Below are 18549 nucleotides of genomic sequence, written 5' to 3'. Positions count from 1 at the left end.
ATTAGCATAAGAATTTGACTGGAAAGTTGAATCTTTGAAAATCTTTGAAAAAAAATTGCATATATTTTTTATGAATTTCTTAGCAATTGGCATGTCCCCCTTTTGATTTAATGATGGTGTGCACTCGAGCTGGCATAAACTCCACAGGTTTGTGCAAATCCCAATGATCCACGATATCCCTACATAACCTCCATCCATCCATTTTCCAAACCACTTATCCAACTGGGTCGCAGGGGGTCCGGAGCCTATCCCAGAAGCAATGGGCACAAGGCAGAGAACAACCCAGGATGGGGGGCCAGCCCATCGCAGGATACACTCACACACCATTCACTCACACATGCACACCTATGGGTAATTTAGCAACTCCAATTAGCCTCAGAATGTTTTTTGGACTGTGGGGGGAAACCGGAGTAAAAACCTGGGTCCCAGAGGTGTGAGGCAACAGTGCTAACCACTGCACCACCATGCCCCCCTACATAACCTGAGAATGCAAAAAAATTCATCTTGTGATGTTACTGAATGCTTGGATTTCTTGAGCTACAAGTGCCCTTTAAATGTGCAGTGGAGCTCTGTTTGATTACTCCTCGCTCTTCAGAGCTCATGCAAAGCTTTGACATATGTTTGGGGTCATTATCCTACTGCAGTATGAAAGCTTCTCCACAAAGATCCAAACCAGAGGAAACTGGATGTATCTGAAGAATGGAGTTGTATTTTTCCTTTGTCAGGGTGTAGTGAATTCACAGCTGTGATTCCTGCTGTGGTGCCCAAGGGCAGTGGAAGTGTAAAGTATGCTACTGGGGCACAAGCAACACCATCATCAGCAACAACCATCAGACTTCCCAAGAGCAGCACTACTGTCGGGATATGGAATGTACACTATGTGCATGCGGAAATAAGGAGGAACTTACCCATAAGCTTGCTGAAGTCAGATGGACAAGTTTTGGTGAGACCATCACAGCGGAGGGTCAGAAGATATGGTGCAGTGGCAATGACAATAAACATTAACATGGAGTTGCCATTATTGTTAACAAAGAAAGAGTGAACTCTGTCAACTGCTCAGCAGTCATCTTCATCTATACTGCTGCATGGCCCCATGACATCAACATCATTCAAGTGTATGCCCCCACATCAGACTATGCCGATGAGTCAGTGGGAAAAAAATTAGGAACTGGAGGAGACCATCGGGAAGATTGCAAAGAAAGATCTCTTCATTGTCACGTGTGACTGGAATGCCAAATTAGGTGAGGACCCTTATGAGCAGTGGAGAACAACAGTTGAACATTTTGATTCAGATGATACTAATAATTGTGGACTGAGACTCTTGAAGTTCACCAACAGAAACAAGCTCACCCTGGCTAGCACACTGTTCCCACACAAACCTCCAGAAGAACATCCTGGCATGCTACCAATGGTGAGAAGCACAACCAGATTGAATTTTTACCCTGCAAACTTAAGTCCAGCATTATCAAAGCCAAGACCCAAACTTCCCCAGAGCTGACATGGGCAGTGACAATGACATGGTCTTGAATTCAGCCTGAAGAAGAACTAGAGACTCAAAAACCCTCAAATTAGAATCAACATTGAGAGACTTCAGACGCACAGATTGCTGCCATTTTTGAGGCAACGGAGGGGGGAGGTTTTGCATCACATCTTTCACATGATGATATGTGTCAGAGTCGCGGGTAAGCGAACGGGCAGGCTGGCAGGAAGGAGGCAGGGAAGGACCAGGCAGGCAGGCGAAAGTTTGGGGAAACGGGGAATTTATTACGGAGACCAGGGAAATAGCGACTAGGAAACATCTGACATTGACTAACATCAATGACGGACAACAAGCAGGGCAAGACGTGGACTGAAATAGACAAAACTGGGCGAAAATAATAGGACACAGCTGGGCAAAATCGGGGAAGCACACGTGGATAATCGGGGGCGTGGCACACACGAGGATTGGACGAGCCGGGCGTGACAATATCAACATTCTGACTGAGGTGTTATGGGAGTCAGCATCCCAGATTTGAGGGAAGAGAAGAATGAAGAACAAGACATGGGTCACTGATGAAATCATGATCCTATGAGGTAACAGAAGGGAGCTCAAGAAGAAGAAAACAGACCCGACCATAGTTCAAAAGTTCTGCACAGTCAATAAGAGCATCAGAGCCAAAATGAAAAAAGGATTATTATTAACCAATGCAAAAATATCAAAGACATAAGAGAGGGCAACAGCAAGAGAGCGTTTGACACTCTGAAAAGAACACAGCGGTCAAGAGCCTCAGTTATTGAAGACAAAAATGGTTCCCTCCTTATCGACGAGAGAGAGGTTCTGAGAAGATGGACTGAGTCCAGACCTGGACAGTACTCAAAATAACAATAAGCACTTCTAATATATTCCTTTACCTGGCCCAATCAAAAAGAAAATGTACACAAAACTTACCTTTCTCCCTAACTAACTTCAAAACAGTGGGAAAACTTAATCAAAGCAAAAGCACTCGCTCTTTCCCCAGTTACACACAGTGGACACAATATTTACAGATATATAAAGGGTAATCCAAAATCCGAAGTAACCAAATCCAAGAATGGCTAAACAAAATCAATGGACAAAAAACAGCAGCGGCCAAGAACAATGAATATCAGCAATACAAGTACAAAGCAAATTCCAAAGCAATACCCTGCTGTTTCTGTCAAGACAGGCCTTATGAAGGAAGAAGATGAATGAAGAAAACAGTCAATCAAAACAGAGAGGTATGAAATGTAAGAGTGGGCGGAGCCAGGAAGAAATATGTAGAGTAAACTATACCTGGGGGCTGTAAGAGTGCTGCTGATAATTTGCATATGTTCTAAGCTTAAATTGTGTTTTTCTTTTCCTAAGCAAATGTACACACAACCCAGATAAATAGCTTTAAAAATTTTTTACTTCTGCACTTTGCTATATTTGTATGTATGAGCAATGGCTTAGTCAGCCAAACTGTAGGTGAACAGCTACATTAACCTACATAGTAATAAACTGTCATGCAGCCTCTGAGTTGAGTCAATCAACACACTGAACTACGTCAGTCACTGATCTTGAATTACAGTTTCTTAATTGCTTTGGCACATTTCATAAAACATACTTATAGTCTTTCTTGATTGTTTTGGAGCGTTTCTCAAATGACAACATTTGCAAAACAACAACTGTAACCCCACATCATTGTAATAATTACACCAAAAACAATTTATGTTTGTGATCATTGTGTTAGACACCATATACAAATCAGTTAACCAGATTTTTAAATTATTTTGAAAGCATATTCCATATATCCTGCTCAGAAATATTAAACTAACACTGTTTAATCAGAATATAGCATCAAGTGAATTAAACTTCTGGGATATTGATATAGTCAGTTAAGTAGCATAGGAGGTTGTTAATCAGTTTCAGCTGCTTTGGTGAAGTTAACAGGTGCACTAGAGGAGTAACAATGAGACGACCCCCCCCCCCCCCCCCCAACACAGGAATGGTTTAACAGGCGGAGGGCACTGGCATTTTTCCTTCCTCATCTTTCTTGACTGTTTTTTCACTCTTAATGCTTTAGCATACCAAGATATTTTGGACAACTCTAAGCTTCCAACTTTGTAGAAACAGATTGAGGAATGCCCTTTTCTGTTAGTGAGTTTGGTGTGAAAGAACTTGACTGGCCCACACAAGGCCCTGACCTCAACCCCATCGTACACCTTTGCGAATTGAGATTGTTAGCCAGGTCTTCACGTCCAAGCTCAGTGCTTGACCTCACAAATACTCTTTTGTATGAATGGACAAAAATCCCTACAGACGCACTGCAAAATCTTGTGGAAAGCCTTCCCAGATGAGTGGCAGCTGTTATATCTGCAAAGGAGAGACCAACTCCATATTGATGCCTATGGATTTAGAATGGGATGTCATAAAAGTTCCAGCTGTACCAATTATTTTGTCCACATAGTGTATCTCCAACACAAGGTCCAAACTAAATGCTCTTTTGTCACATTGTACTGAGTTTATGGTGCACCGCCCTAGGGCACTCATTATGTCTTTGGAGCCAGACCTAGTAAATTACTGGTGATTCTTTTTCAGCAATGTTATCTATTTTTATTTAACTAAAACTGAAGCAGGAACCCTCACCACCAGTCCTCATGAAATTAATAATTGCTTCTTTTGCTTTTACTCTGATGTATTCTCTCTGTCCCCCTCTTCTGTATCTCCAGATGCTATTTCTCATATCGCACCACATCTCCCTGAGCTCTCGGAGTCAGAAGTATCAGCACTTGAGGCTTTTAAACCTTGCAACGTCAAAACTGGTGTCTTTGACATGAAGTTTGATAAAGAAAATTCAGTCAGTGAGAGTAAGAAAGTGGGAACGTCTATCATTCAGAATTCTGGAGCTCAGGAGCATGCTTACACTGACATCCTGACAATATATCTAAGCCTTTTGATTGTGGTAGACCCAGTTTTTATAAACAGATTGGCTTACAAGTGCTGAATAATACTGTTCAGGAAAGTCTCAGCTAGTAGTATGGAATATTATTTAGCATAGCATATTTAGCATTTATCATAATGCATAGAAAATGTAATCATTTTCTGATTTAAACTGATGTAAACCATATAGAGAGTGACCTTGTAATCTTTAGAGAATGCAGACCAATTGCTGCTGTGCACAATGTGATGTAAAACAAGTATGAATTAGCACATTGTGTTGGTTTAGAAGTTCCTGTATCTATTAGCTATTTTGTTAGATTTTGATGTATGAATATGTACTTTATTAGTGTTGCAGTTTATCACTATGTTGAAGGACAATATATATTATTAACCCTCTAGCCTGACAACGTGCAACAAGCAGAAGCTGCCATGGTTTGCTACAGAAGGAAGGGATTCGCCTGAGTTCACCAAAAGTTCACAACTGGGTATTGAAAAAAACTGAGTAGTAGATGGTCAGGCCACCATTATGTTCAGCCGAGGCACCAACCAGTACAAGAGATGGATTGACCAGCCCATCACAGGGCACACTCACACACCATTCACTCACACATATGGGCAATTTAGCAACTCCAATTAGCATGTTTTGCCTCGGTATGTTTTTGGACTGCGGGGGGAAACCGGAGTACCCGGAGGAAACCCCACGACGACATGGGGAGAACATGCAAACTCCACACACATGTGACCCAGGCGGAGATTTGAACCCAGGTCCCAGAGGTGTGAGGCAACAGTGCTAACCACTGCACCACCATGCCGCCCCACATTATGGGTTTATGGGTTTTAAGTCCTACTTCTATTACTAACTTGTCCAACAGTAGCAATACACTTTGCACCACTTAATGTTTCCCATACTTTTTGAAGATCACTTGAGGTCACCTCCAATTTATGAGGCACTGATGGATAAGTCGACTGTCATTTCTGGCATTAGAAAGTTGCTTCTGCTCTCTACTGGCTGGTCATTCCCAGTGTCTCCTCCTTCACCTTGTTCTTGTGTATTGATATCTTAGAAATTTTGAGTTGGAAGCAGCCTGCCTTGCATTGTAGCCTTCTGCCAAAATTGTTCTCCAAACTGTTCCCACAAAGTTGGAAGCATAGAATTGTTCAAAATGGCTTGGTATGCAGAAGCATTAAGAGTGCCCTTCACTGGAACTATGGGGCCTAGCCCAACCCCTGAAATACAACCACCAAACTTTATAGTTGACACAATGCAGTCAGGCAAGTAGTGTTCTCCTACAATCTCCCAAACCCAGACTCATCCATCAGTCTGCGAGACAGAGAAGTGTGGTTCAACACTTCAGAGAACACATTTCCACTAGTCTGGAGTCCAGTGGCAGCTTGCATTACACCATTCCATCTGACACATGGCATTACGCTTAGTGATGTGAGCCCTGCATGCGGCTGGTTGACCATGGAAGCCTATTCCATGAAGCAGCCAGTGCACGGTTTTTGTGCTGGGGTTAATCTTAAGGGAAGCAGGGAACTAAGTTAAATCTACAGAGCATTGGTGACTTTTACATACTATGCACCTCTTCACTCGGCAACCTCACTCTGTTAACTTGCCTAGTCTACAAATACATGGCTGTTCACTTGTTCCTAAATGCTTTCACTTCCCAATAATACCACATACACTTGACTCCGGAATGTTTAGCAGGCCGGAAATTTCACAAGCTTAAGATGGCATCCTATGACAGTACCACGCTTCATTTCACTGACCTTGTCAGAATGACCCATTCATTCAAATGTTTGTAAGTTTGACTGCACATTTAGGTGCTTGATTTTATACACCTTCGGCAATGGCTTTTTATGAAACACCTAAATTCAATGATTAAGAGGTGTGTCCAATACTTTTGTCCATATAGTGTACTGTCTGTGTATGAATCTGAGTGATTTATTTTCAATATACTCATAGACATTAACAAATCTGAATTATTCCATTGGCAGATAGATCTCATATGTGCTCGGGTCTGGAATCGGCGCCACTTCCGATTTACACTGTGCTGGCAAACGGTACGTCCGCCGTTCTTTTCTCCAACGCGTGGTGACGCTGTTGTACTAAATTACCACATATCCTAAATTAATCCAGAGCCACCCAATCGGCTCCCTCCATTACATTAAATGAAAGCGTGTGGCGGTACCTGCTTACTATTGATGTTTAGGCAGTAATGGGAAAGCCCAAGGGAATTGTGTCGGATAAAAACACATAGGTCATGATAGAGATTCATATGCATACAGATAGTGGAGCTGCGAGCTCATTTGTAATCGTGCTGGATCTGCAATTTGTTGAAATAATTCAAAGATTTTCGGTCAAGCACTAAACCATGTTAGACACCCTCGAGAGGATGACTGCCTCCGTGACATTGCTGTTAATCCTACAAAATATGAAATCATTACGAGATAACGCCATTTGGAGTACCAAAGCGCATGTGTAATAGATATTCAGTGACCGAACCTCCAACTAGGGTAATTTTTTTTAATTCACTCTACGCCTACGCGGTGTTACGGATATGTCCTTTAATAATATGTAATACAAGTGAGTGCCACCTTTACGCATGTGAAAGATTAGTTAGGTATTATCAACAAGTAATCTTATGTAAATATGAAATGACGAATTGACGTACAAGAGAAGCTGATGAAGGAAAAAAAATGAAATAGCCTATTACATGATCTGGTTTGATTTATATATTAGATTAACTGCCCGATTAAGAAATGCACTTTATATTTTTAATACAATAAATTATAAGAACGCTGCGTAATGTTTGTATGTAATACGTCACGTTCATCATTAAACGTTGTTTTTTTTTTGTGCATACTTAGAACCAGTCACACTAACCACGTCCTACTGCTAAATGGATTTGATGGAAAGCGCATGGTGTGTAGCGGCCCTTTCCGAGCCTTGTGATTGGTCCAAACTAAAGTCAATCATGGGCGTTGGGCGGAGCCCACTGTGGACTCGCTCAGCAGAGCTGGGTGGACCTGTTATTCCCGGCGTCGCAGGTGTCGGGATCGTCTTTCCTATCTGGAAAGTACCTCTACCGTGGAGCTCTGTAGAACGACTCGCCTGTCGGCTAGACGGTCCGCGGCTCAGCATCGTGAAGCGCGTCAGATGGGCGCTGCACAGGGGCTGAAAACAGCAGCACGAAGCGCCCACCCCACCTTTGAGGATGACTGTGTTTCTGGTCGTGGAATTGGCTCTGTTATTATGCAGCGCCGGGACAGCGCAGCCGGCGCCGAGTGCAAGCGCATCACCGGAGGCGCCTGCTGGAAGGAGCCCCCGCTCGCCGTCCGAGCTGATCAATGCCACCATGCTTAATCATCTACCGGAGGACAAGGTTGGGGTGGAGTTGGCAGCGCTCCTGCGATCGGCCGGGCCCGATACCGGCAGTGCACCCTCCACAGCTGCAGCTCCCGGAGTACCTGAGGCGGCTACAAGAATAACAGGCAAGCCGGTCGCCAGATCCGCATCTGTTGCGTCGTCTGCTGTCACCGCTCCGGCTACGGAAGCGGCCCCCGACATTACGGCCAATGCAGCGTCCCTAAGAAGCGCCGCTTTCAGCACAAAGAGCCGACAAGGTGAGCCCTTAGCCCGGTGCGTGTGTGAACCCCTTGATTGCATGAAAACCGTTTCTAAATCAAACCACTGCAAAACCGACGTCACTGGCGTGTATTTTTCGCATTTGACTGGGATGCATCGCTAGATTATTGCGTTCAAGTATTTCTTCTTTTCATCTGTCTGACGGCAGCTGGTAAGTGCTCATTGGGGGGGGGGTCGGATGTCCTTGACTTTTAGGGACGCGGAATGCTGAAATACTGGTTACAGTCATGAACCGGAGTGCTTCTGGATATGAAGCGACCATGTCCAGACAATTGAGAGAAAAACACACACAATACCCTTGTTGGAGATCGGCAGGTGCTGGTCTCCACTTTCAACTGCAGTGCTCTATCCTGAATGCAGGCTAAATTTTTCGACTAAAATGTTTATTAGGTTTACGAGAATATGCATTCTTGTTATTATCGTTGTCCAGTGGTCTGCACGATTTTGGTCGCATGTTTCTTTTCTTACTTGCAGTCGATGGATGTAATTTTGAGTATTGTTTTACTTATTAATTTTATTCGTGGGAGATATCCGGGGTGAAATTCATTCTTGATTTACTTTTGGCCTCGGAATTGAGGTGTTTCATCTGATCCCTGGTGATTGCGTGGGAATCGCGTGTATGGTCAGATTTGCATGGTGGTTTTAGCGAGCCTTGCGGAAAACGCGATTTCCTAAGCGCTACGGGCATCCGGGTGATGCTGGGGGGCGGTGTGTGGACTACAGGCGTGTTCTCTGCCTGTGCCTGTTTTTACCCCGGTGGTAATTATTTAATTTTCAGCTGCTTAGAGATGACGGTTGGGTGACGGTTTGTCAGAAGTAATTATGTTATTAATGTTATTTAACATGTGAAAGTGCTCACCTGCTGAAATGTTAAGGTCTGAGCAACTGCCGTGCCAGCGCTGTGGAGTTTAAACAATGGGGAACAAAGGCTGTTGGCTTGATGGATGTCACTTAGCGGTATTTGCGATGTTCGCTGCAGTTCCGCCGCTGAGCGAGGCTCAGGGACTCTCTCTGGCTTGTCTTGTTATAAAACGTATTTTGTCCTAAAACATTAAATGCAGGTGCTTTTAAACCTCAGTCTGGAACACCCATCTTCTTCTGGATCTCTGCCTGGCGCTTAATTTGTAGTCTCCGGGTGCTAAGTGGCTTTTTTTTTTTTTTTTAGTACATTCCCACTCAGTCCCTGATAAACACATACCCCCTCCCCCCCACCACCACCTCCTCCTCTATCGCTACCTGCCACTTTGTCTTACTGTCCCCTATGTCACTGTCTTGACTTGAGCTGAGCTTATACCCTACTACCCAATTAAAAGCTCTTTGAGTCGGTGCAGGCTCACCTGAAAGATGTCCTTGCGAATGCAAAACATTTTGCTGACCGTCTGTAATAGTAGTCAGCTGTGTGCTGCACTTATGCAAAATCCTCTGAGTCCTCCATTTAACGTTAAGGCTAGCACAACTTTTTTGGGTGTTTGGCTTCACATTTATCCTTCTGTGCAAGCGGGATATATTACCATGGAGAAACGCTTGCTTTTAGTGAGGTGCTCGTCCATCTGGACAGACTGTAGGCTGTGAGTTTCCTGACAATGGACCAGAGAAGAAATTAACCAAAAGCTTTTTGTGCCAGAATGAAGTATATAAAGAAACCAATATATGACTATACCAGGACTAATCAAATTTCCCAGCCTTCCTTTACCTGTGAGCCAGGTATGAAACCTCGGTGCCCAATCAGAATCAGTAATTATTAAACTAACTACCTGGTAGAACAGAAAACAAGACCTACCTGGATTTGGAGTCGATGTCCAGATTTGAAGACCGTGTCTAAGGCTCAAGGTGGGTCAGTATCTACATATGCCAAGGCTCTAGGTGTTCAACAAGAGATTATTAGGTTCTTCGTGGTACTCTGGAGCATTCAGCATGCTTTTAACAAAGTTGCAGAATTCCTTAAGGGCCGCTAACGTACATCAAGGGGTGTAAATGAGTATGAGTCAGGCTTCTTCATAAGGAAGGCATGCTGTACCCCACATTTATATGTGCTCCCTAATCTGAAGCCTTTATCCAAAGTCGCTTATGGCATGTTTGTTTTGTTGGAGATACCTCCTTTGCTGGTTAACCAGCCTGGAAAGTTCAAAATGCCTGTTTTGCACAAATCGTACATCAGCTGCATATACCTAACAGCCATAGGTTGTGAGACCTGTGAGGCTAACTGTTAGCTTGATAATGTTGGGTGGTCATTACGAGTAGAAATAGGCAGCGACTGAGTGGGGATCCAGCCTTTTTAATCCCATAATGCCGTGTCTTTGTGTGACTTCGGTATCCTTGCCGTTTAGTAGCCAGCCCCCTGGCTAGATAGTAAACATGTAGCCTGTATCATTTAGGCCTTTCTATTGGGATCGTCAGTGTTGTTGCGATGCAGTGTGTTTGCTCTGTCTCATAGGAAGAAAGATTTTTATATACAAATCTACCCCACATGGTGCTGAAAAACTCATTAGAAACATAATTTTGGGAAGTGGTGGGGTATCAGTACTAACTTGGGTGTAGTTGTGTTTTGTTCTTAGTGCAAATAGCAAAGGGCATCTGTAGTTCTGTACAATGAGATCACCACCCATTGCAAGAATTACCCCCCCCCCCCCCCCCCCCAAACGATAAATATGTAATATGAATAAAGAATGTTTCAAGAGTGCTTTTGTAACTGAGCCATACGCCAAGTTGTGATTTGTTGTAATCAAGCACACTCTGACTCTTGGGAACTCTTGGAGATTCTTTCCTGTCATTGTGAACATCTGACAGGAACAGAAACAAAAAGTACAATTGGTAAGAGAAGTATACAGGCTCCACTTCTACACAGGAACAGGGGGGTATTGGAGCAACACACACACACATTCACTCTTATATGTAACACACTTGTATGTAACGGGTCATGCCAATAATGTGTCACTAGACTGTCCACTGTGTGATTTGTTGTTCCCTTACACAATGATGATAATATAAAGGGTGGATACAAACACCTACCTCGCCACAGTATGTATTAAGAGTGGTGAGAGCATGCAGTAGTACAAACGTTTAGGAGAAAAGGGGTGGGGCCCATATACCAGGGCCATTCAAATCGCGGTCCTCAAGGGGTGAGCACTGCTGATTTTCCAGCCTTCCTTTATCAGTCATGTGTGAAGCCTCTGTGGCCAATCAGAATCAATAATTATTAAACTAACTGCCTGGGAGAACTGAAATGGTGCAAAGATGTTAATCAAAAACCGGGCGAGAGTTCGAAACCAAATGGCAAGTAAACCCAAACGAAAGTACAGATAACAAAATTAGAAAATCATAAATCCAGTAAACCAAATATATCATACACAGTAACATCCATCAAAGAAAAGCAAACCAGCAACAATAATCAATAAGCTCCTGAGACATCTTGGGGTTGGCTTTTCACTTCGGAAGACTGAAGTGATGAATGCCGCATACAGACAGTTGTGGGCGGAGTCTGCACGTGGAGGTGGAGTGAACGTCGAATAGAGAGCGAGCTAGGACGAGGCTGTGGGCGGAGCTGAACTTACAGCGGCACGTAAAACTGTGCAAAATCCATGTCTTCAAAAAGGAAGCGTAGTGTCACGTCCCTCCAAAAGAAGCTCGATATCATTGGAGATACGAAAAGGAAAATCACACAGAATTGCTGCAGACCATTTTGGAGTGGCTAAGTCTACGGTAGGCGATATTTGGAAGAGTAAAGAAAAAAATCATCCAGCTCACTTGATGCTGGTTAAAAACTTGATGACCACTGCAAGAATAAAACGGGATGATTTGGTAGCTCAGACTGAAGTAACATCCTATTATAAGCCTTGCACCTCATAAATGTCGTAAGAGCATAAGAAATTTACAAATGAGAGGAGGCCATTCGGCCCATCAAGCTCGTTTGGGGAGTACTTAACTGATAGCTCAGAGTTGTTAAAATCTTATCTAGCTCTCATTTAAAGGAACCCAGGGTTTTAGTTTGCACTGCACTAGCAGGAAGACTATTCCATACTCCAGCTACACGCTATGTAAAGAAGTTCTTCCTCAAATTCGTTTTAAAATGTTCTCCCACTAATTTCCACTTATGGCCACGAGTTCTAGTATTTAAACTAATATTGAAATAGCCATTCGGCTGAACATACCTGGATCATGTCCCCCCTTAGTCTCCTTTGCTCGAGGCTAAACAGATTCAGCTCAGCTAACCTCTCCTCGTAAAACATTCCTCTAAGACCAGGAATCTCGTAGCCCTATGTTGCACCTTTTCCAAGGTAGCAATGTCCTTCTTAAGGTATGGTGACCAAACCTGCACACAATATACTGGGTGGGGTCTTACCAAGGAATTATATAATCATAGCATCACTTCCCTTGTCTTAATCTCCACACACCTAGAGATGTAACCCAACATCCTATTGGAATTTTTTAGTGCTTTCCCACACTGGCAAGAGTGGGACATAGAAGCATCAACATACACACCGAGATCTTTCTCGTAATCAGCTACCTTTATTTCAGTGGAACCCATAAATTATCTGTACTTTATATTTCTGCTCCCTACTTACATTTATCTATGTTAAATTTCATCTGCCAGGAATCAGCCCAGTCGCTAATTAAATCCAGATCCTGTTGTAGCCTCTGTGCTGCTAGATCAGTATGTGCTACACCACCCACCTTGGTGTTGTCTGCAAATTTAACCAGTTTACTATATGTGTTGGTGTCAATATCATTAATGTAAATTAGGAACAATAGTGGTCCTTAAATTGAACCCTGTGGTACCCCACTATGAATGCAGGCCCACTGTGACATTGTGCCTCTAATAACTACCCGCTGCTTCCTGTCAGTTAACCAATTTTCAATTTCCGCTACAGTTCCTTATATCCCTGCAGCTTTGAACTTAAGCAGGAGCTGTTTTTGGGGGACATCAAATACCTTCTGGAAATCTAAGTAGATGACATCAAGGCCTTTTTGTGATCAATTTCTCTTGTAGCTTTCTCAAAGAACTTAAGTAAATTCGTTAAACAGGATCTAAACGCTCCTAAATGATGACTATCCCTCAGAATGTTATTTGTATCCAGGTAATCTACCATTTTCACTTGGATTATAGCTTCCATTATTTTTCCACTAATGCTAGTTAAACTGATTGGCCTATAGTTTGCTGGATTACTTCTATCCCCTTTTTTGAATATGGACGTTATATTAGCATGCTTCCAATCAGAAGGTACCACACCTGCAGATAACGTTTTCTGGAATATTAAAGTTAAAGGTTGGCTAAGAATATGCATCATCTCTTTTAAAACTATAGGTAAGATGCCATCAGGGCACTGCAATTTATTTATTTTGAGATTAGCTAGGCTTAGTACTACATCAGCCTCAGTTATACATATATTGGTCAAAGATGACGCTGTATTTATACTAAATGGTGGTAATGGTTTTTAGTTTCAGTCTCATACCATTAAAGTTAGATTGTATACTTTTATTTTGGACTTTGCTCTTTGGACACTAAAATTAACCTCGAATTTAACAATTTAATGATCACTACCGTCCAATGGTTCTAAAACCTCAAATTTTTCAATCCTACCGTGGTTATTAGAGAAAACAAGATCAAGGGCTTCTCCCCTGGTAGGGGTGTTAACAAACTGAATAAAAAAACAATCCTGTACTAATTCCACTATCTCAAGTTCATTTACAGAAGAGCCAGAGACTGTGTCCCACTGTATCCCAGGTAAATTAAAATCACCCTTAAACACCACATAATTTTTGTTACTCATAATCCTGATATCATCATATAATTTTCTGCTTTCCTCTGCAGCTACATTAGTTGCTCTATAACAAACCCTGACAATTAGACAATTTTAGTTTTTAGCATCTACTTTTTTTCCATACAGCGTCTGTACTTTTATCAGAGAGTTCTCTTGCCTGCAAGTTTTCTTTTACATATGCTCCGACAACACCTCCCTTCTTGCCTATTCACTCTCTATGGAACAATGTATAACCATCCATATTATATTCTTCACCATCATTGTCACTCATCCATGTTTCTGTTATTCCTATAATGTCGTAAGTGTCTGATGAAATTAAAGCCTCTAAATCATGAATTTTGTTTCTAATACTCCTAGCGTTTAAGTACAGACCGCAAAGGGTAGGCCTTTTACAGTGCCCACTTTTAATATTAATTGGGGCTTTCCGTCTCTCCCCACCTGTACTCTTAACTAACCTCCCTGCCCCCCCCCAGTCCCTAGTTTAAACATTCCTCAACTACTCTATACATACGCCTCCCCAACGCACTGGTTCCCCTCTGGTTCAGATGCAACTTGCCTGGCTTGAACAGGTCCCACCTGTTCCAGAAGGCCTTCCAGTGCCCCATAACCCTAAACCCCTCTTTCCCTTTTAGCCACGCATTTAATCTCCTTATCTTAGCTAACTTAGCCTGGCTTGCACGAGGCTCGGGAAGTATTCCAGAGAATACCACCGTGGATGTTCTGCTTCTAAGCTTATCTGCGACTTCTATAAATTTATCCTGCAGAACAGCCCTCCTACCCTTGCCTATGTCATTGTTGCCAACATGCACCATGACCACTGATCCACTCCTGCTGGGGCCAAAAGCCTGTCCACACAATTCGGAAGTTCCCCTACCTGGGCACCAGGCAGGCAATACTCCATACGGGACCCTCTATCATGGGTGCACACATAACTATCTACACCTCTAATAACTGAATCCCCTACTACCACAACCTCCCTTCTCCTGGGGGTAGACGGCTTTTTGCTGCCCAAGGGCCCACCTGCCTCCCCAGTCTTCCGGCTCTAAAGCTGGAAGCACCTGAAAGCAGTTAGGCACCGTCACTTCAGGTGATGCTGCCTCTGTGAACTATGTACGCCCTGTTCTACATCTACGACCTACGTTCACCCAGCGCTCTCGACCTACCTGTTTATCATACTCCCCCCTTGTGACGTACACACAGTCTCCCTAAAAGGCATATTAGCTCTCTCCTTTAACTCATTGTTGTGTTGGATGAGAGCCAGTTGCTCCTCGAGGTCCTGAACCTTGACGATGAGTGAGTCCACTGACTTACATCGATCGCAGATGAAGTCCGACTGGACGCAAGCTTCCAGAAGGGCAAACATCTTGCAAACACAGCACTGAGCTGGCCCATAATTAACTAACTCACTATGACCCCATCCTTTACTCCCAGCCCAGTATTTTTATATAGCGTATTTAACTTTTACTTGATATAATTAATATATAGTTAATATAATAAAACACTAAAGACTTGTGTTAAAATGGAACTTTTTGAAGTACCCAATAGGGTCAGAGATAACAACTTTAGAAATTAAACTTTTAAAATAACCAAATGAACAATTACCTACCCGAGACTAACTTCCTGTTGAACCATGTTTAGCTAAATTAAAGCTAAGTTGCTCTAGAGAGGCCGAAAAACCACAAAATCAAAGCAGGCTACTGCCCGAGCGGGAAAAAAGTGGAAAATGTCCTCCTGGCCTCGGCTGGCGACGGAGCAAAGCTCAGGAGCAACTGTCCTTTTCCAAGTTAATGTTACCGACGTTAGATAATATTACCTTGCGGGTGTTTTAGCGAAGGTACGCGGACAGAAATGCCGTTCACGCGATACCCGCAGCTATTGATAACACTCACACTGTACATTAACAAGGACAGACAAGTACTCATGCAGACCAAGAAAAAAAAAAGTAAAAAATGAAATGACAACCACCTACATAACCGTACTGGCACAGAAACACTCAAATATACTTCCAAATAATTCCAGTCAACTGCTTCAACAGGCGCACAACACAACACAAGTGCACACAGCGTCTACACCACTCCCTCACAGTGCAGCAATCCCAGCAGCCTCTTGACCTCATGTAATTTGCATGTGTACACATGTACATATACGTTTTACTGTACTGTTCATGTATTTCTAAGTTACGGGCATTTTTTTTTACTTACGGGCACCCCTCAGTCCCATTCTGCCTGAATAAGGGAAGTTTGACTGTACGCATACAAGCACATACAGGGAACATCAGTCAGGTATGGCCAGGGGTGGAGCCAGGGGGGTGTGTTTATGGATACCTGTAAGAAGCTGGTCAGAGTGGGGAGGGGAAGACACAATGTTTACGTTTAGGCGAGGGGAGGGTGCAGGCTGCAAGCATCTGGGTGCTGGTCCTTCTCCTCTCCAGGGTGGGACTGGTATCAATTCCTCTCACTGTGTTTGTGGAATTTGATATTTGCTATATGAATTTGATATATGCTGCCAGTGGAGGGGGGTTTTCCCCTCCCCGCTAGTCTCTCCCTCTCCCCTTCCCCTTTGGTTGTTTTACGTGTTTCATCCTTGCCCCAGCACTGTAACATTTACGCAATGGTGCTTTTATCCAAAATGACATGTTGTAACAATTCAATAACTTCAAATTGTTATACCTTGTTGCTCTTTTTAAGCCCCCATGCTGGTTGCACAGTTTAATTTAGTTTAGGTACCCCTGTGTAGTAGTGTAGCAGGTAGGATCCCCTTTGGTGTTAAACTGCTGTGTGTTCTGCACACCAGACTTCTGGCCTTCCTGTTAGCTTTAATGAGTCTTGCCATTCTCTTCTGACCTCCCTGTTTATCACGGTATTCTCAGCTGCATAACAGGCCCTCAACGGAGGTTTTTTGCTCAATGCTGCGTTCACTGTAAAGTCTAGACACTGTGGTGTGAAAATCCTAGTAAGGTGGTTGTTTCTGAGATGCTGGAACCACCACATCTGGTACCAACAGTCACACCACGTTTAAAATCAATGAAATGTTCTTATTCTTAACCCTCTGGGATCTAGGGGTAGGAAACACACTTTCACTGACTGGGGCATGATCACACATTTCTTCAAATATCATAAATTTAATTCATGGCAAGTTATTTCTTATATATTTGTTTTGCCATTACATTCATCTTTATTTTAATGTATATTGTAAATATGTCAGATTTTGTATTAAGTTTATAATTTGAATTCAAAGTATATACAATGCAAAATACAGTTTGGAACACTTGCAGAAATATTGTAAAAGTACATAGTAAGCAATGCTGGCAGTTTGTTTTGATCCCAGATATCTGATCACAAGAGTCTTGGCTACATGAAGATGACATGAACATTCAGTTGGATAAATAAATAAGAAAAAGCTAACTCATGTCACTCTTTCTGGTCTCCTTCCATTGAATATCTAGGAGCTCTTATGTGCATGCATGAGCCATTCACACCTGACCACCCTTTATTCTACATTAAGATTTCAGTGAGATATGAACTGAAATAGACGCAAAAAGTACGCACGCACTCAACCCCAGAGGGTTAACCAAACAGTCACGTGATTTGCTGTTTGCATTAATGAGTAGGTGTACATAATGAACAAATTGAGCGTATTTGTAAACAGCACCTGAAACAGTCATAATAATCCTGAAGGTAGCCTGTTGCTCTTCTGACCCGGTGGGTTTTGGGGGGGGGTCCCATTGGCAACTGTTCGAGTGAGCACTTATGATGCCAGCACACACTCAGCAACCAAGCACTTGAGCCAGGGCATGGTTACCCGGACAACCAATATGTGGGGACAAGATTGGATGGCACTGTGCCGGCCCCCAACCAGCAGCAGGCTGGGGTTTTCTCCCTTCTCAGTGCACTTGCCCTCCTCGTCCTAGAAAGGGGGAACAAGTGAAGTGATAAAATTTGTGACCAAGGAGCTGATGGTTGAAGGCTGATGGTTGAATAGTTTTAGTTTTTTTTTTTCATTTTGTTGTTCCGCTTAAACAGTCACTGGGTTCACGTCAGGACAGTCAGGGATGCGTGTATTTGGTCGATGTGTGACGCCGTCCCTGCAGCCAATGAAGAGACACCTTGCGGATAGCCAACCACACCCACTCCTTCCACATGTTGAGTACAGTGTGACCTCTGATGGCGTTATGTTGACTTGTCTGGTTCTGCTCCCAGAAACCTGTGCTGGTCTCTTCCCTCCCCCCCCCCCCCCCCCCCCCCCAGCTTCAGATTACCCACCTGTGACCTTAGGCGGGGTTAGAATTGTGCTTAGTACCGAAAAGCAGAAGCAAGAAACAATCTGGAGTCCGGAAAATCCAACAGTCCCTTACTGAGTCACTGTCGAGTTAATTAACTGGCCAGTATGTGCAAGTACATAAAGCCAAGCGTGTATGTGTCTGTGACAGTAAACATCCAACAGTCAGTAAAAGTAATGCTGACTTACTGAATCACATGGGCTGTTCTCAAGGGCAGGGTAACATTTAAATCCCTGTCTAAGAGATTTAAATATTTATTTATGAGAGATATTGTTTTAAAATGTTGATTGCACAACACTGCAAAAATTCTTAATGTGAATCATTTAAGAAGAATGGCATTTTACTCCAGTGTTGTGGGCTGGGAAGATGAAAGATCTGAAAAAGTAGCTGATGTTCAGTCCCCAGCCCCCGACCACAGGCCTGATTATGATGCCCACCCCAT

The 18549-nt window shown here is 43.1% G+C and overlaps 1 protein-coding gene across 1 annotated transcript in view; it reads left to right on the top strand.

Moving 5' to 3' along the window:
• The first annotated feature begins 7434 nt into the window (after positions 1 to 7434).
• Positions 7435 to 18549, top strand: part of LOC125745803 (multiple epidermal growth factor-like domains protein 9) — a 46792-nt gene continuing 35677 nt past the window's right edge. Inside the window, exon 1 of the mRNA XM_049019017.1 lies at positions 7435 to 8047. Within this exon, the coding sequence (XP_048874974.1) occupies positions 7639 to 8047 (409 nt within the window). The 5' untranslated portion in view covers positions 7435 to 7638. The remainder of the gene's footprint in view (positions 8048 to 18549) is intronic.

Source organism: Brienomyrus brachyistius, chromosome 7 (genome assembly GCF_023856365.1).
Source record: "Brienomyrus brachyistius isolate T26 chromosome 7, BBRACH_0.4, whole genome shotgun sequence".
Taxonomy (NCBI): Eukaryota; Metazoa; Chordata; class Actinopteri; order Osteoglossiformes; family Mormyridae; genus Brienomyrus; species Brienomyrus brachyistius.
This window is presented reverse-complemented; position numbering and strand designations above follow the sequence as displayed.